Source organism: Corvus kubaryi, unplaced genomic scaffold (assembly GCF_017639235.1).
Source record: "Corvus kubaryi isolate FWS band 111438036 unplaced genomic scaffold, C.kubaryi_AGA036_p1.0 126, whole genome shotgun sequence".
Classification (NCBI taxonomy): Eukaryota; Metazoa; Chordata; class Aves; order Passeriformes; family Corvidae; genus Corvus; species Corvus kubaryi.
This window is the reverse complement of record NW_024580661.1, coordinates 2,861,328-2,875,901: the sequence shown is the minus strand read 5'-3', so window position 1 is coordinate 2,875,901 and position 14,574 is coordinate 2,861,328. Positions and strand designations below refer to the sequence as shown.

The following is a 14,574-nucleotide window of genomic DNA, read 5'->3' as shown; positions in this document are numbered from 1 at the left end:
ATCTGCCTTTCCTCTGTTGGCACGTGGCATCCCTGGGCTGATGCTGGTGCCACAAATAGCCCCATCGACACTTCCCAGCTCCCAAAATACCCCTTTGCCTAATCCCCTGCCCTGGGAGACACTTGATCCAGCCTCGCTGGAAGCTTCTGCACTTTTCAGGGAGCTGCCAAACCCCGGGGACCTTGAGACACCCCCAAATTGCTCATGGAAAGGCCATTTTGCTATGAATTAAAGCAAAGCTTCGCCTTCATAGCTGTGACTGGGGTGTTCCCGGGGCACATGGTCCCACGTGGAAGGTTTTGCTGGGCACACCCAGAGGCTGTGCCATCGCTCTGTGTTGGCTTTGGGCAGTTTCAGTCATTGTTTTTGTTTTGTTTTCTTGGCATGATAATTTATAAAAAATAATTTATAAAAAATGGGATGTGAAGCCCCTCGCCTTCCCTGGGAGTGGCTGGTGTAGGACGAGGGGGGATCACGCTGCTGCTGGCAGCACAGGAGCAGGGCCACCCCCTTAGGAGCTCGATATTTGAAAATCCACGTATTTATGGAGCTATAAATACCACTCCCAGACTCAGGATGCCTCAGCAGGGCTGAGGGCAGAGCCCCAGCTGAGCCACCGGCGCTGCTGCCATCACCGCGCTGTAAATCTCCGGCTGTGCCCTGGGATCGACGTGCTGCTTCCAGCCTGGGCTGGCACTGCTTCCACCCTGGCCAAGGAACTTCGGGTTTGGAGCTCCCTTTCTACCCCTCTCAGTGTCTCCAGGGGTGGTTTTGTGCTGGATGACCCCACAGGGGAGGCTGCTCACATGAAGGGAGGATGCTCTGGCACGTGACCCTTTGAGAAATGCTCCAGACCCCAGAATTTTAAGGGGAAACCCCCCTCTCTTTGCAGAATGTGGGTGTTGTAAAGGTGCATTTCCCACTGTGCCAGCCTAGCACTGCTTGTTGTCTTGACTGCTCCAAGGTGGTATTTACACCAGTGAGCAATCTCTGCTCCCAACACTCTGGTTATGGGGCATTCGTGTCAAAAGCAAGGTTTTTATGGTGAAAATTCTCATCAAAAAGTTTGGCCACAGAGGAATTTAAAAAAAGAAAAGAAATGGTTTTTCAGGTTGGTTTTATCCCCCCACACCTTCCACAGGCTTCTTGTTTGCCAAGCAGCTTAATTATCCTTGAGTGAAAGCCTCTTCCCCGAGGCCTCTAATTGCAGGTTTGGGTAATTGGCCTCAGTGTTGCAGAGTGTGTTTGGGGCTGGGGTGTGCTCCCCCCGGCACGTGTGACCCTCCTGCTCCTGTCCCTCAGTCCCAGTCTGAGCCCGTTCTTCTGGGTTTCTGCCCACCTTTCCCGCCGTGGCAGGAGCAGCAGCCCCTCGCTGGGGTGCTGGGGTGCCCCTCCCTGGGTATGAGCAGGCTCAGGGGCCTGACTCAGCCCCCCTGAGTCACAGCCCCGTGGCTCCCCTTAGGAGTGGGCGCAGCGGGATTCCCCACCATTCCCAAAACATCCAGCTCCCACCGCAGGGGCTGCCCTGACAGGGAAAGGCTTCCCAAGGGTGCCAGCAGGGAATTTCAAACCAGTGGTTGCATCATCCCTCCCCCAGCAGAAGTGACGACAGAGAGATGGTGGGTTATCAATCAAGACAAGTTTTATTAGAAAAGTAAAAAACCACCCGACACGATTGCATAGGAATTCTCGCACTTGAACATCAAGTGTATGAGTGTAAACTGTAACCAACGAAGTGCCCCCAGCGTGTCAGGGCCAGGGGTCCTGCCCTCCGGCCCTGTGGCACCTCACGCACCCCTCTCCCACCGCTCTCGTGATCAAAGACACAATTCCAGACCTCTGCCAGCGCTGGGGTTTGCCTTTGATCCAGACCCCTCGGCGGTCACTCACTCCCACACTCCCCCTCCCCCTGAGACCCCATTGATTACAATCCTTGTTACAAAAGTCCCCCATGATTGATCAGCCATCAGGAGACCAGCACCCCTCCAGCAGCCCCGCTGCCGCCTCTGGGAGCGCGGTCGCCGGGATCGTCCCACAATCATCGACGGCGCGAAGGGACCTCGGCCTGAGTGCCGGCTGCTCCACGCCAGGGATGTCCCGGCACGGGCAGGCCCCCACGGGGATCTCAGCCTGCCCAAACTACTTCCACCTACAGCCCTACTCCAGCCTAACCTAAACTACAGCAGCTGCCTGGAGCCGCCACGCTCTGCCCGGCTCTTCCAAAGCACTTGGGAAGTGGCTCCTGCGGCCCGGCCCATCAGCACTCCTCGATGAGCAGCTGCTCGGAGCTGTACAGCTTCTTCTTGATCACCCTGAAGCCCGTGCTCAGCTTCAGCGGCGCGAAGGCCGGCCCCGAGGCGAAGAGTCCCTGGATCTTGGGCCAGAGGCGGGAGTCCAGCCGGAGCACCAGGGTGAGCTGGAAGGTGGGCACCACGGCGGGGTCGGCGGCGATGTGCCCCACGTCGTGGCAGGCCTTGCCGTGCTCCACGCACAGGTCGAGGAGGGCCCCACGCAGCCCGCAGGGTTCGCTGCACGCCAGGCGCAGCAGCTCCGTCCGCACCTGCTCCTGGAGCTGGGCCGGCATCAGGAGCCGGGAGCAGCGCTTGGCGCCCAGTGGGGCCCGGCCCAGCGTGGCCTGCACCACGTCCATCAGATTGGCGCACAGCAGCTCATCCTCGGGGTCGTGCAGCAGCTCCAGGTCCATGTCCGGCAGGGAGACCCCCTCGGCGTACTCGGCATCTGCGGAGGGAACAGAGGCAGGTCAGCACCGGGGCAAGGGTGGGCTGGGGGTCCCATGGGTGTGGGAGACACCGATCCCAAGGGTTTAGGGATGCAACAGGGATGTGCTGGGGGGCTCATGGTTCTGGGACACCGATCCAAGCTTTTTGGGGGTGTTAACAGGAGCTTGGCACAGCACAACCACCCCCTCCACCCAGGGACCCTCATCAATCCTCCAGCTCTTCAGGGACCCACACTCACCTCCCTCCGAGCCGGAGGCGCTGCCCAGCGACTCGCAGTCGGAGGTCTCCAGGCGGCCCCGCTCGCCGCCGGCCAGCCGCTCCCACAGCCCAGGCATGGATGCGGATGCACGGAAAAGACCCCGGCCCCGGCTCCGCCGCTGCTCTGCCCACCCTGCCCGCGCCCCGCCCTTATATAGGGGCGGCACGGTGGGCCACGCCCCCTCCCCACGTCCGCCAATGGCAGCGCGGGGCACGTCCGCGGCGTCTCTCCTGCCCGGCGACAGCGGGGAGGCCGCGCCCCTCCCCGCAGGCCACGCCCGCTGGCCCCGGCGCTGCCCCGGGCCCTGCAAACGGGAGCCGCGGTTGCGTCAGGGCCCGGCCCGGGCTCCTGGGGCTCCCCCGGCCCCTGACCCCCCCTCCCCCTGGGCCCGGAGAGCCCCCGCACCCCCAGGGCCAGCCCGTGGCTCGGACACACGCATCACGTTCCGGTGGGGAAGGGGGCACCCGCCGTGTCCCCGGGGTCCCCGAGCCCTCCCTGGGCTGGGAAACCAGCGAGGGTTTCCCTATGGGTTAGGTCTTAATCGGCCTCGTCTTCCAGGGGCTGTGTGCGTGGTGGCACCGGCACGGCCGGGCCCTGCTGCCCCGGCACGGGCTGAGCCCTGCAGCGGGGACAGGCCACACCGGGAGCCCACGCGCGAGCCCGCTGCCCACCCGCTGGCCTCGTCCCGCTTCCCCAAGGCAGGAGGGGATGGTGGAGTGAGACTTGCTGAAGATCAGGCTGGCCGGGGCAGGGCACGGCCAGGCTGGGGGCTGGGGGCTGTGGGATGGAGCTTTGCTCCATCCGTGCCAGGCTGGCGGTAACCCCCATCTGCCTTCCCGGGTGTCTCCCGAACCGGGCACGGGCCAGCCCCGCGCCCTCCGCCCTGGCCGCGCGTCCCCCGCAGCCGCGGGTCCTGCGGGCCGGCCCCCGTACGTGACCTTTCCAAAGCCAGGCTCTGAGGAGCGCAAGGAGCCGAACTGGAGATAAAGGGCTTTGTTTGTCCTCCCGCTGCGCTGCCTGCGGCTTTATCGGAGGGGCTGAGCACACTCTGAAGTCACCCCGGGACCTATCTTGGGTCCTGTCCTTCCCTAGCCAGATTGATAAGAGCCCGGCGACGGTGGAGAGCACACGGCGGCCAGGAGCAAGGGGCGTGGGTCCCCCACCCACTGCCTGTGACCTCCCACCCAAAGGGTGCAGAGGGCCTGGGCACCCCACCAGTAGCTGTAGCTGCTTTCTAGGGGTCAAAGCTTGAATCCATCAGCATTTTGGGCATGGAAGTCCAGGCTGGGGGAGTGGGTAGCATCCCAGGGAGCAGAGGAGATGCATGGGGAGTTGGGAACAAGTCCTGGCTTGCGCCTGCAGCTTGCAGAACTACTCCTCTGCTTTTTGGGACAAAAAAATGAACAACCCCCAACCCCAGCTGTTAAAAATACACCTCAATATTTGCACACTCGTGCTTGAAAACAGCTGGATGGTGCTTGGGATCCTGTTTTTCACAAAATGTACCTCGTGGGTTCTTTCTCCCCACAGCCACCACGTCATCCTTGGTACAAATGTCGGCTGGGCGAGGCTGAAAATAGATGAGGATCTGCTGGTTTTAGGGGGTCAAAGCAGGGGGAAAGCAGCAAATAAACAAAAAAAGAGGTAAAGGACCACAGGGAAGGCGCCTTGCTAAAAATACGCTGAAATTCTGGAGCCAAGCATAAATATTTTTCTTTCTTTGCCATAACATCTCCTGGTAGGCAGCGGAGCAAGCAGCTCTGGTGTGATGGCAAGTTTTAAAGGGAAATGTAATTTTTGATCCCTGCAATAAAATAATCCAGCTGGGAGGGGAGGCAATGTGGGGCTGGCAGCTCCTTCTGCTTCCCAAAAGAGGCTGAGATCCAGGCTGCTCCTCTGCAGCAGGGCCTCTAGGAATGGTTTTGGGCCGGAAAGTAAAGTTTTAGCTACAGTGTTGGCAATCCCTGCACTTCCCCTCCCCTGGTCCTGCTGCTGGCAGTAAACCCAGCGTGGTTTCTGTGGACAAGCAGCGTGTCTTTCCCCCTGACCTGCTGTCCTTTCTGGGAGAGCAGAGAGAGATTGAGGCTTTCTGGACAGTCTGTTCCCAGCCAGCTGTGCCTGTCCCCTTCTGTGATGAGATTTAGTTGATCGTTCTGATTTCCAGCCTGGCTTTGCAAAGGGTTAAGCAGGAGCCAGGGGGAGCGGCTGGCATTGGGGAGGGTCCTTGGCTGGGCCCCTGCCCGGGATGTGCTGAGCTCAGCGCTTTTGCAGGCTGCAGGGGGAGGGGGCTGGGAAGAAGGAGGAGGAGGAAGAGGAGGAGGAAAGGAGGAGATGTGCTGAGGGGCTCAGTGAGTGCCCTGGCTCACGTCGGGTGCAAACTGTGCCCCCTGTGCGGTGGGGGGCAAATTCCTGCCCCATGGGCTGCTGCTGTGGAGGAGTCCCTGGCTTTGTGTTTTTTCCAGCAGCTCTGTGGCCCAAGAAGTTGCTTTTAGGTAAATTTACACACTGTTTTGGCACACTGGGTTGGCACAGACACCGGTGGGATCCTCTGTGTCCAAGTAACAAAGGGGCTGAGGCCATGGTTTTTACTGAGCCCCTTAAGTGCCTGGTGGGGTGGGTGTCCCTCACACTGGGTCCCTGGTTGTGGCAGGGGGTGACGGGCACATGAGGGGTGACCCTGCGTCCTCCGAGCCCGTGGCCAGCTCTGACAGGTGAGCTTTGGCTGCGTGGGACGTGGTGGCAGGTCCCGGCGTGCTGCTGGCTGGGCAGGTCTGTGCCACAGCTAAACCTTCCGGGCTCATCTCTTGCCCCTGGGACAAGCAGCTGCAGGAGCCGGGCGGAGAAACAAGGAACGTGCACCCAGGAGGGCGGTGGACAGGTTTTGGCAGCTGAGATGCCGAGTGCCAGCCTGAGTGCTGGGTCGGCACTGTGTCGTTCGCAGGGTGTGGGCCGTGAAACTCATCTCCCCTTGGGTGCTTTTGGGGGAGAAGATGGGAGAGGGTGTTTCTGGGGGTACTGCCCCACACTGCTGCATCCTTGATGTTGGGAGAGGCCCTCCCTGGCGGGCAGCCTGCCCGGGCAGCGAGGCGAGCGTGTGCCTTGGCGCCGTGGCCGGCGTTGGGGCTGTGGCCAGCGGCGAGAGGAGCCGGGGAGGGGAGGTGTGAGCGGGGCTTGTGCCGGTACATAACGTTCTGCTGCAAGCACCCACAGGAAAACCAACCAGCAGCCCTGAACGAGGCTCTTTGTTCGGCTCTTTTTCTATTTTCCCTCCCCTCCCCGCATCAACTTTTTCTGGCAGCTGCCGGGCTCCCTCCCCCCTGTGCTCCGCGCCCAGCTGCAGCCTCCGAACGGCCCCCGAGCTCCTGAGACCCCCGGGCAGAGGGGGCAACGGGGCTTCCAAACCCCAAGGAGAAATATCCACTGCCGACGCAGCCCCACTGATCTGCAAAGCAGGAAATAGGTTGGCTTGGGAATTTCCAGCTGCCAGGGAAAACCTGGGTTTGGAGGAGGGGGAGCATGGAGGGTTTTTGCCCATACAGATCCCTCCAGTTCTCCCTGCCTTACATAAAGTGTTTACTGAGAGGGAGGAGGGAACGGCCAACAACATGTTTTTGCATTCGTAGTACTGTACAGGGTGAACTTTTCACTTCCTCTCAATGGCTCTCACACATGTGTCTATTTTGGTGCTGGGCACACATACAAACACACCATGTACAGCACAGAGCTGGGGACGTTCCCTGCTCCTGCTCTGTCCCAGCACAAGAAACCGCTGGAAAACAAGGAATGGGAGGAGGGCGAGGTGGATCAGCCCTGCCATGTTTTGGATCTGGACAGGGAAGTCTGGGCAATGCTGGGGCATTGCATCCCGTGGGCAGAGCTGCAGGCGCCAAGCCCCTGGCATCCCAAGAGGGCTGGCAGGGTGGAAAAGTTTCCCAAGTTGAGCAGCAAAAAAGAAAAGCTCTTTCTGTGCCTGACTGTGCTGGGTCAGCGAGTAGGGGGGACCGGGTGTGAGCGAGGGGGATTGGGGGATCTGCTGCTCCGTTGCTAAACCCCACAATGATATGGGGTGAGGATTTCTGGCAGGTTTGGCCAAGGTAGATTTAGGTGGCTGGAGTAAGCAGGATTAAAAATAGATGCCACCAAGCAAACAAAAAAGTGGAGGGTTGAAGCGCTCCCTTCTTTCCCAAGCAAGCCCATCTGGGATGGAGTTTGAATCCCGCCTGCCGTCACGCTTAGAGCGCTCCTGGCCGCGGAGCCGCTGACTATGCAGGAGGCCCCCGCAGAGCAGGGCCTGGCAGCTCTCCAAGGCTGGGGAGGAGGTTTTCCGGGCTGGGGCCGGGGCCGGGGCCGCGGTGGCCAGCGTGGGACACGTCTCAGCTGAGCTGCAGCCCTACGTGAGAACGCCCCTGCCCCGCTCCAGCAGGCGTGCGGTGAATTTCCACGGAGCTGGAATTGCGGCTTCATGTGCAGATCGGGCAGCGTGGGGCTCTGGATTGCCCAAAGCTGACTCTGGTACTGGAACTAATTTATTAACAGCAACAAACACAGAAGGTGGCTGTATACTTTTCCCCCTTAGTTTTAGCTAATTGCTGGTGATCTAAAATGGGAATGGATTCCAGTTAATCTGTTTCAATCCAGATGTGGCTGGGCTGAAATAGGGAGTAAAAAATACAATCGTCTCGTAAGTAAGATGTTGAAAATTGAAAAATTAGGCATCTGGAACAGTAAATCAAATAATTGCTTGCATACGGTGCTGCTCCTACCCCCTGCTGGCCAGCAGAGCTGTGGGGCCAAGGCTCTCATCCATGGAAAATCAACATGTTGAAATGGTTACGCCAGAACATGGAAATCCAGTTCCCTCCAAGAACAGAAGTGAAGTACAACCGAAAAACAAGATGATTAAAATGGATGGTTTTAAACCAGGTTCTTCTCCTCTGGCTGAGTTAAACCAGGATTAAAATCTGACTTAAATCAAGGCACTTTTGAGCATAGTTTGGTTCCTCTCATATTGAACTTCAGTCTACCACTGTGACAGTCGAGCTGCCTCTGAGCTTCGCTAAACCTCCTTTACTCCCAAACAGCTGATTGTTTCCCTCATCAGACCAGATAAAGAGTTTCAAAGACACAGTTATTTTATTGTTACAGGGAAATCTAATACAGAACAAAGAGGACAAAGTTTCAGGGTATTAAAGATAGAGCAGAGTCCTGCCAGCACTACCAGAGCAATGGAGATGAAGAGGGAACAGCCTGGGCAAGGCCTGAGGCACTGCTGGAGGAGGTGGCATCGCCTGGCCCCTCACCCGCTGCCGGGCCAGTTCGTGTCCATTCCCCAGAAGGACGGCTGGGGCTGAGGAGTGTTCCTGGCATTTGCTCCAGAGGGTTTCCCCGCTCGCCCAGCGCTCCGGCCGCGCTCCAGCAGGAGCCCAGCCCGAGTTACAGGGTCGCCCTCCCCGCAGCCACACTGTCCGTGTGCCCTCCTCTGTAAACGATACGGAGATTCTCCAAGGGCTGTACAGCTGATCCTGCCTTCTAACTTACAGAAACCAAGCCCTGCCAGCCTGTAAGGACCTATAGAATCCCGTCATTTCCGTTTATTGGCAGCTTTACGGGGGGATCCCCTCTCAAAAAAACCCCAAAGCCCCATCCTGCCGATGCAGCTGTCAGCATCTGATAAATGGGGGGTGTTTTGAAGCCAGGCCAGGGAATGTTTTTCTTCTGCTCCATGACAGCAGTGATCCAGACATGCTCAGCCCGAGGAGGGAGTGAATCCCAGGAGCTGCTCTATTGGCTTGTACCTCCACTCATCTGCCTCCAGCTCTTCCACCAGACCGGCAAGTTTTTCCATCCTTGTGACTTGTTGATCTGTGAGGAGTTCAAAGGTAACTGTGGTTTGCAGTGGCAGCGCAATTAAACCTTCCAATTAGATGCAAATTCCCAGCTGTCAGTGAGGAGCAGGGCAGAATAAAACCCACGGAGCTCATTTGAATCCAAACCCACTCCATGCAAACAGTGAAGAGAAAGCAGGGACAGGCTTTTCTGCCCCAGTGTGTGTTTACCCATCCCTGCCCGTGCCATGTACATTCAAGTCCTAACAGGGAAACATCAGGCCCATTAACGTATGGGGGTGAAAACAGGATGAAGCTCATTTCATAAAGCATAAATATTTATAGTGCAGTAGAACAGAGAAGTTCAGAGAGGGCTTGGTCAGCCCACGGTGGAGCTGGGTGCAGCAGGAGGAACTGTGCTTTTAATGAAGGTCCTCAGAGGAGGACCTGGGTGAGTGTGGCAGAAAGGCTCTGCAACCAGAGCTTGCTAACGAGAGGAAGGTCCTGGAGATCCCCCAGACAACATCTTCCTCTCAGGTTTACTTTTAACCAGTTGTATGTTGGGCACACAGGGTCCATTTTCACTTAAATGAGCTGCAGTGGTGCAGAGATGGGAATACCCCTTCTCCCAGCTCTGCTGGAAGTCTAACAGTGCTGTAAACTCACTGCAGCCTCTTGGAGAAAGCAAGAGGCGTAACATAAACTGTGTGTGATTTATGCTGACTGCAGCAGTGGGTGCTTTTAAGAGGGACTGTTCTCACTCCACCTCCTGCACCCTTTTGGGAACTGTCAAACAAACAAGCCAAAAAATGATGACCTCGATCTTTTTAAGCCCTTCGCCTTTCTTACAGGGAGAGAACCGGGAGGTGCTCTGCAGTTCCAAAGGCTGGTGTCTATCAGGGTGCCGGGTTGTGTGGCAGCCCCTGGTAGCTGCAGCCACAGCAGAGCTGTGGGAACAATGGCTCTGAAGTTCAGCCTTGCTTTCTGCAGACATACAGGATCACAGCCTTGCAAACTGGTGCACTCCCCCACAACCGGAGGAGGACAGGAAACCTCTCCACTCTGAGACAACAGGTGGAAGTACCATTCTGGCTGACAAGAGGCGGGGACCAGAAAGGATGTGACCCTCAAGCAGAGACAGGAGCTGCTGCTGGGCTCTGTGAGAACTGAAGCTGTGATGCAGCCAAGCCCATCACTGGGTCACAGGCACCTGGGCGAGGGCAAAGGGCCCAGCAGGGAGGCAGAGGTTCAAACAGGACATCAGGCTGCTCCCTGGGGAGGCAGAGAGTGGAGTCACGCCACGCCACGCCACGCCACGCCACGCCACGCCACGCCACGCCACGCCACGCCACGCCACGCCACGCGTGGCTGCCTCTTGAGTGCCTCTGGAAGCCTCACTTGACCCTGCCAGTGCCACAAGAGAAACAAAGGTGGAATGGAGCGTCTCTTTGCCCCAGGCCAGAGAGACAATCAGCGCTGGGCCGAGATCAGAGCGTGGGCGTTTCCTGCCCAGAACCTCCTCCTCCGGCCTCACCTCGCGGTGCCACACCGCCACGGAAAAACAAGCTTCGGGAGGCACAGCCGGTTCCCACCCAGCCTCTCTGGGCTCCCGGTGCTTTGCATAGGGCTTGCAAAGGGACTCAGTGCTGGCCTGACTTAGCGTTCACTCTGCTTTCTTGTGGTTGGCACCCGAGAGCAGGTCAGGCTTTGCCCCCGCCGCCTTCCCCGAGTGACGCGCGGCCGGCGCTCGGTGCTTACCATGCTTCACTTGCTTTAATGTTGATGCAACCTGAAAGCTGAACACAGACTCGCAGAGGAACCTCTCAGAGCCATCTGTAAACAGAAAAAGGAGATGGTTGAAACCCAGAATTTAAGGCTGAGCAGCCCTCAGTGTCCCTGACCTCCTATTTTTATGTTAGAGGTGTGGGTTCCCCCTTGCGTCGTTCCGACACTTTTCCCTGCGCTGAGCACAGCCCCTGTGACCCCGCACAGGGCTTTGGTTGGCAGTGGTGCTACCTGGGAAGACATCCTGGCTGGAATTCTGTAACATCCCCTCTGACAAGCAATTTTAGTCCATTTTAAATAGAAGTTAAGCTAAGGAGAAGCCAGGTAATGTTACAGCAATCTCTGATTCCCTCAGGGCTCCAATGCTTGTGTCCTTAGAATGCTTTAGGATTTCCCACAGGCTCAGACCATAACCCTACATAAAGAATTTCAAACAATGTGTATCTTGCCATCCAAGTCCAGTAATTGATCACACAAATGACTCAGAAATACAGCAATCTGGAAAACATAGCTAATCGTGTGCCAAGCACTGCATAGTTTATACTGCTTCCTTCTAAAAAACCCCAAAATACCTACGGTTTTATTTAGAAACAAGTGAGATCGTTAAAGTAGCAACAAAAATCAGTCAGTCAGTGGGGGTATTTGAAGAGGAAACTGCAGCCTCTCCACTGGCAGCTGCCTGATGAAAGAATGGGTGTAACACCTTTTGTGTCAGAAACTAAAAAGCCAACCTAGTGCTTCCTGCAACAGGGACAGCGTTTGGTTGTTGCTGCCACCCAGAGCAGGTGAACTGCTGTGTTCCTCCTGGTAAAGAGGTCAGCCCAAAGCACAATCCATTCAAAGCTCTGTGCCAGAACAATGTAGAGAGCAGTTTCAAAGACAGAACTCTGGAAAAATCTAATCCAAAGATGAACCCCAGGGAAGAGATGGAGTTTCACCATGCTCAGAGGTTCCTTGCGCAAGTGCTGCCCCAAATATATCCTGGAGACATCAGGAAGGATTTTTTCATGGAAAACATTGGAAGGGGCTGTCCAGGTAGTCACTGGTGGAGTCACTGTCCCTGGGGGTGTCCAAGGAACAACTGGATTTGGCATTCAGTGCTCTCGTGGTGCTGACGAGGTGGGGATCGGTCACAGGTTGGACTCAATGGTCTTGGAGGCCTTTTCCAACCTAAATGTTGGATTCTCTCCTCTGACTCCCTGTCTGTCCTGCCGAGTGGCTCTCAGGAGGAACAGCTGCCTGTCTATTTGGTAACATGAAGTGCTTCATTATTTTAATTTGTTTTGAAGGCTCGTTAAGTTCTGTGAGCAAACCTTTAGTCATAATTACTTCCATAGCCTGGCATATGGGCTCTAATGTGTAATAAAAACAACCCTTCAGCGGCGCAGCCATCAGTTCCCAGCTGCCCTGTGCTGCCACAGGGACACTCCAGCCTCGGTCCCAGCCATCCCACGGTGACAAGGGAAGTTCAAGGGGAGCAGACAGAGAGACCCTGGTTTAACCCTGCCACCCGGAGGACCTGCCCTTCCTCCCTCACCCAGAGCTACGACAAAGTCGGTGGCAGGGCTTGGGCACCCAGATGCGAGCAGGCAGGAAGACAAGCTGCCTCCTGGACTAACCCGGTCAAATCCAACCCAAACCAAGAAAATTACTACTTCTGCCAAGAAAAATACTCCTGTCTCAGCTATCTCCGCAGTAATCCCTGCCAGACATCAAAGGATTAGCTAACAATGAGCAATTAACACCGTCATGTTCCCTTTCAGGGAGATGCTTCCCGGTCTGAAGTATTGTCATGGAGCTAAAAAGCAGGTGACTGCCAGAAAAATCACTTCCTCATGAACAACTGGTGGGAAAGCTGGGACCAAGCAAGCCCTGGTGCTTCCTTTCTACCTCCAGCTTTTGCCAGTAGGGTGCCAAGTTCAGCAACTTGGAGGAGGAGCAGGGAAGGAGAAGGGCAGGAGCAATCACCTTCCAGCATCTCCCCGGCTCCTTTGGGATAAGTGAAGAGGGCTTTCCGGGGCGGCGCCAGGTCCGAAACGCTGAACCCCGACCCTGTCACAGAGCTGCCACTGACTCCGCCGGCGGAGGAGGACGAGGAGGAGGCTGCCATTGCACCCCGGCCCAGCCTGGGAGGACAAAGAGCAGAGCCTGAGTTAGGAAGGGCGTCTCGGAGTTCCCCGGGGCGCAGAGCCAGCGGCCACACGTCTCCGAGGATGGAGCCGCCTCTGCTGCCTCAGAGCGTCCAGGCTGCCTTGTGTGTGTGGGAGAGCTGCCTGTGCCCACTGCGGGGATGGGCACAGAGCTGTCACACCCTGAAATTGAAGGTAACCCCCGCTCCTACCCCTCGGAATTCCCCTGGGAATTCATCCAGGGCGTGCACAAAAATAACGAGGTACAGGTTGCTGGCCTGAATTCACCGGCCTTTAGCTGCCTTGGCACTTGTCCTGCTCCCCAGGGTCATAAAAAGGCAGGGTTTCTTTTTTCCCCACTTGTTTCCAGGAGCACAAACACAGAAGTCCTGCTGCCTCATAAAACCTGGAAGGCTGCGGGACTGCCAGTTCCAGCGCCACATCCTGCACGGAGCCACGCCGTGCCTAACTTGCAGCAGCTGCTTTCTGCATCACTCCAGACATGCTTTTGCCTTTAAAACACCGTATTTGACTTAAAAACAAGGCTGAGAAGAGACGGTGCAAGAGGCAGCTGGAATTGTGCTGCACAGGCAGATGGATCCTCAGGTATTGCCAGTTTAAGAGGTACTGGCTGTATGTTTGTCACGACATGGGACTTAAAATTCATCATGTGCCTCTCTGATAGTAAAAAAGGTGTCACTTGGCACTTATCAGTGACAGCACTTGCTGCTCCTCCAAATACTTATAAGCACTTCCAAATTATCCTGCCCATTTCATTCATTTCTGTTATCGTATTTAGTGCACTTCTGCAGGCTCTATAGGGCACACAGACAGTGCCCTTGGAAAGCACCAGAGGATTTTGTGGAGAAAATGGGGTTTTAAGACCTTAAAGCTCATCTCATTCCACCCCCTGCCATGGGCAGGAACACCTTCCACTATCCCAGCTTGATTCAAGCCTCATTCAACCTGGCCTTGGACACTTCCAGGGATGAGACAGCCACAGCTTCTCTGGAAAACCTGTGCCAGGGGCTCACAGGGAATAATTTCTTCCTAATATGCCATCTAGCCGTTCCCTTTGTCCTGTTCCTCCATCCCATGTAAGTAAGTTTCTCCAGGAGTGCTCAAGGTTGTTTTAATTTACTGTGTGTAATACAGGACACAGCAGCTCACAGGAGGCTAGGGGCTTACGGGCCGTGAAGAAAAACGCCTGCATAAAACAAATTTTTATTTTTGCTATGCTACACCCTGCAACACCTCCCTCAGCAAAACCTCAGGTGCAGCTCCCCACTCGCAAGGGAGGTGTGACGACGGTTTGCGCTGAAACTCTGCCAGCCAGGGCTCGCAGACCCGACACATTCCTAAGTGTGGCTGCAGGGGGTTTATTTTAAACAAACACAGAGGAGAGGAGGCGGCGGGTCAGGGCGCTGCCTGGGCCTGTTACAGCAACCTCCAGCCAACGCCTCAGGCGCCTCAGGAGCCGCCATCTTGGCGGGGGGGCCGAGCCCCATTGCCCGCGCGCCCGCCCCGGCGAGGCCACGCCCCCTCCGGCCACGCCTCCCCCCGCCCTCCCGCCCATGGCCCCTCCGAGCCGCTTCCCGGTGAGTGCGGAGCCCGCGCGCCGCCGCAGCCTCCGCCCTCCCCGTTCGCTCATCCCATCGCCCTTCACCTTCCGGGCCGCCGGCGCCTCCCGCCGCTGCTGCCCGGTCCCGTCCCCAACCCTCTCTCCTTCACCTGGGCGCCCGGACGGCGGCTTGGTGCGGGTGGCGCGCGTGGCCGCGCGCGCGGTGCATGATGGGGCGGGCGCGCGCCACTTCCGGCGGGACGCGTGAGGGGAG

At 57.1% G+C, this 14,574-nt stretch overlaps 3 protein-coding genes and 1 long non-coding RNA gene across 7 annotated transcripts in view; 1 reads left to right on the top strand and 3 right to left on the bottom strand.

Moving 5' to 3' along the window:
- Positions 1 to 1,624: 1,624 nt before the first annotated feature.
- DDIT4 (DNA damage inducible transcript 4) lies at positions 1,625 to 3,139 on the bottom strand. The gene is made up of 2 exons (XM_042022583.1): positions 2,980 to 3,139; positions 1,625 to 2,739 (listed from the first exon to the last, which is right to left on the bottom strand). The coding sequence occupies exons 1-2, from the start codon at positions 3,074 to 3,076 to the stop codon at positions 2,258 to 2,260; spliced, it is 579 nt and encodes a 192-aa protein (XP_041878517.1). The 5' UTR covers positions 3,077 to 3,139; the 3' UTR covers positions 1,625 to 2,257.
- Positions 3,140 to 8,114: 4,975 nt separating this feature from the next.
- Positions 8,115 to 14,557, bottom strand: ANAPC16 (anaphase promoting complex subunit 16). Of its 2 annotated transcripts, none has more exons than XM_042022488.1 (4): positions 14,471 to 14,557; positions 12,579 to 12,736; positions 10,584 to 10,658; positions 8,115 to 8,862 (listed from the first exon to the last, which is right to left on the bottom strand). In XM_042022488.1, the coding sequence occupies exons 1-4, from the start codon at positions 14,527 to 14,529 to the stop codon at positions 8,747 to 8,749; spliced, it is 408 nt and encodes a 135-aa protein (XP_041878422.1). In that variant the 5' UTR covers positions 14,530 to 14,557; the 3' UTR covers positions 8,115 to 8,746. The 2 variants fall into 2 exon arrangements, with proteins under 2 accessions (XP_041878422.1, XP_041878432.1); XM_042022498.1 differs by having other exon boundaries at positions 14,406 to 14,525.
- Positions 9,650 to 10,577, bottom strand: LOC121661884. The gene is made up of 2 exons (XR_006015111.1): positions 10,360 to 10,577; positions 9,650 to 10,229 (listed from the first exon to the last, which is right to left on the bottom strand). It is a non-coding gene; the product is annotated as an uncharacterized LOC121661884 (long non-coding RNA).
- ASCC1 (activating signal cointegrator 1 complex subunit 1) overlaps positions 14,297 to 14,574 on the top strand; it is a 35,414-nt gene continuing 35,136 nt past the window's right edge. Inside the window, exon 1 of one of the 3 annotated variants that reach the window (XM_042022424.1) lies at positions 14,297 to 14,337. The gene's annotated coding sequence lies outside the window, so the exon portion shown is untranslated. Of the gene's footprint in view, positions 14,338 to 14,425; positions 14,494 to 14,574 lie in introns of those variants that run through there. The other 2 variants (XM_042022432.1, XM_042022475.1) reach the window with 2 other exon arrangements.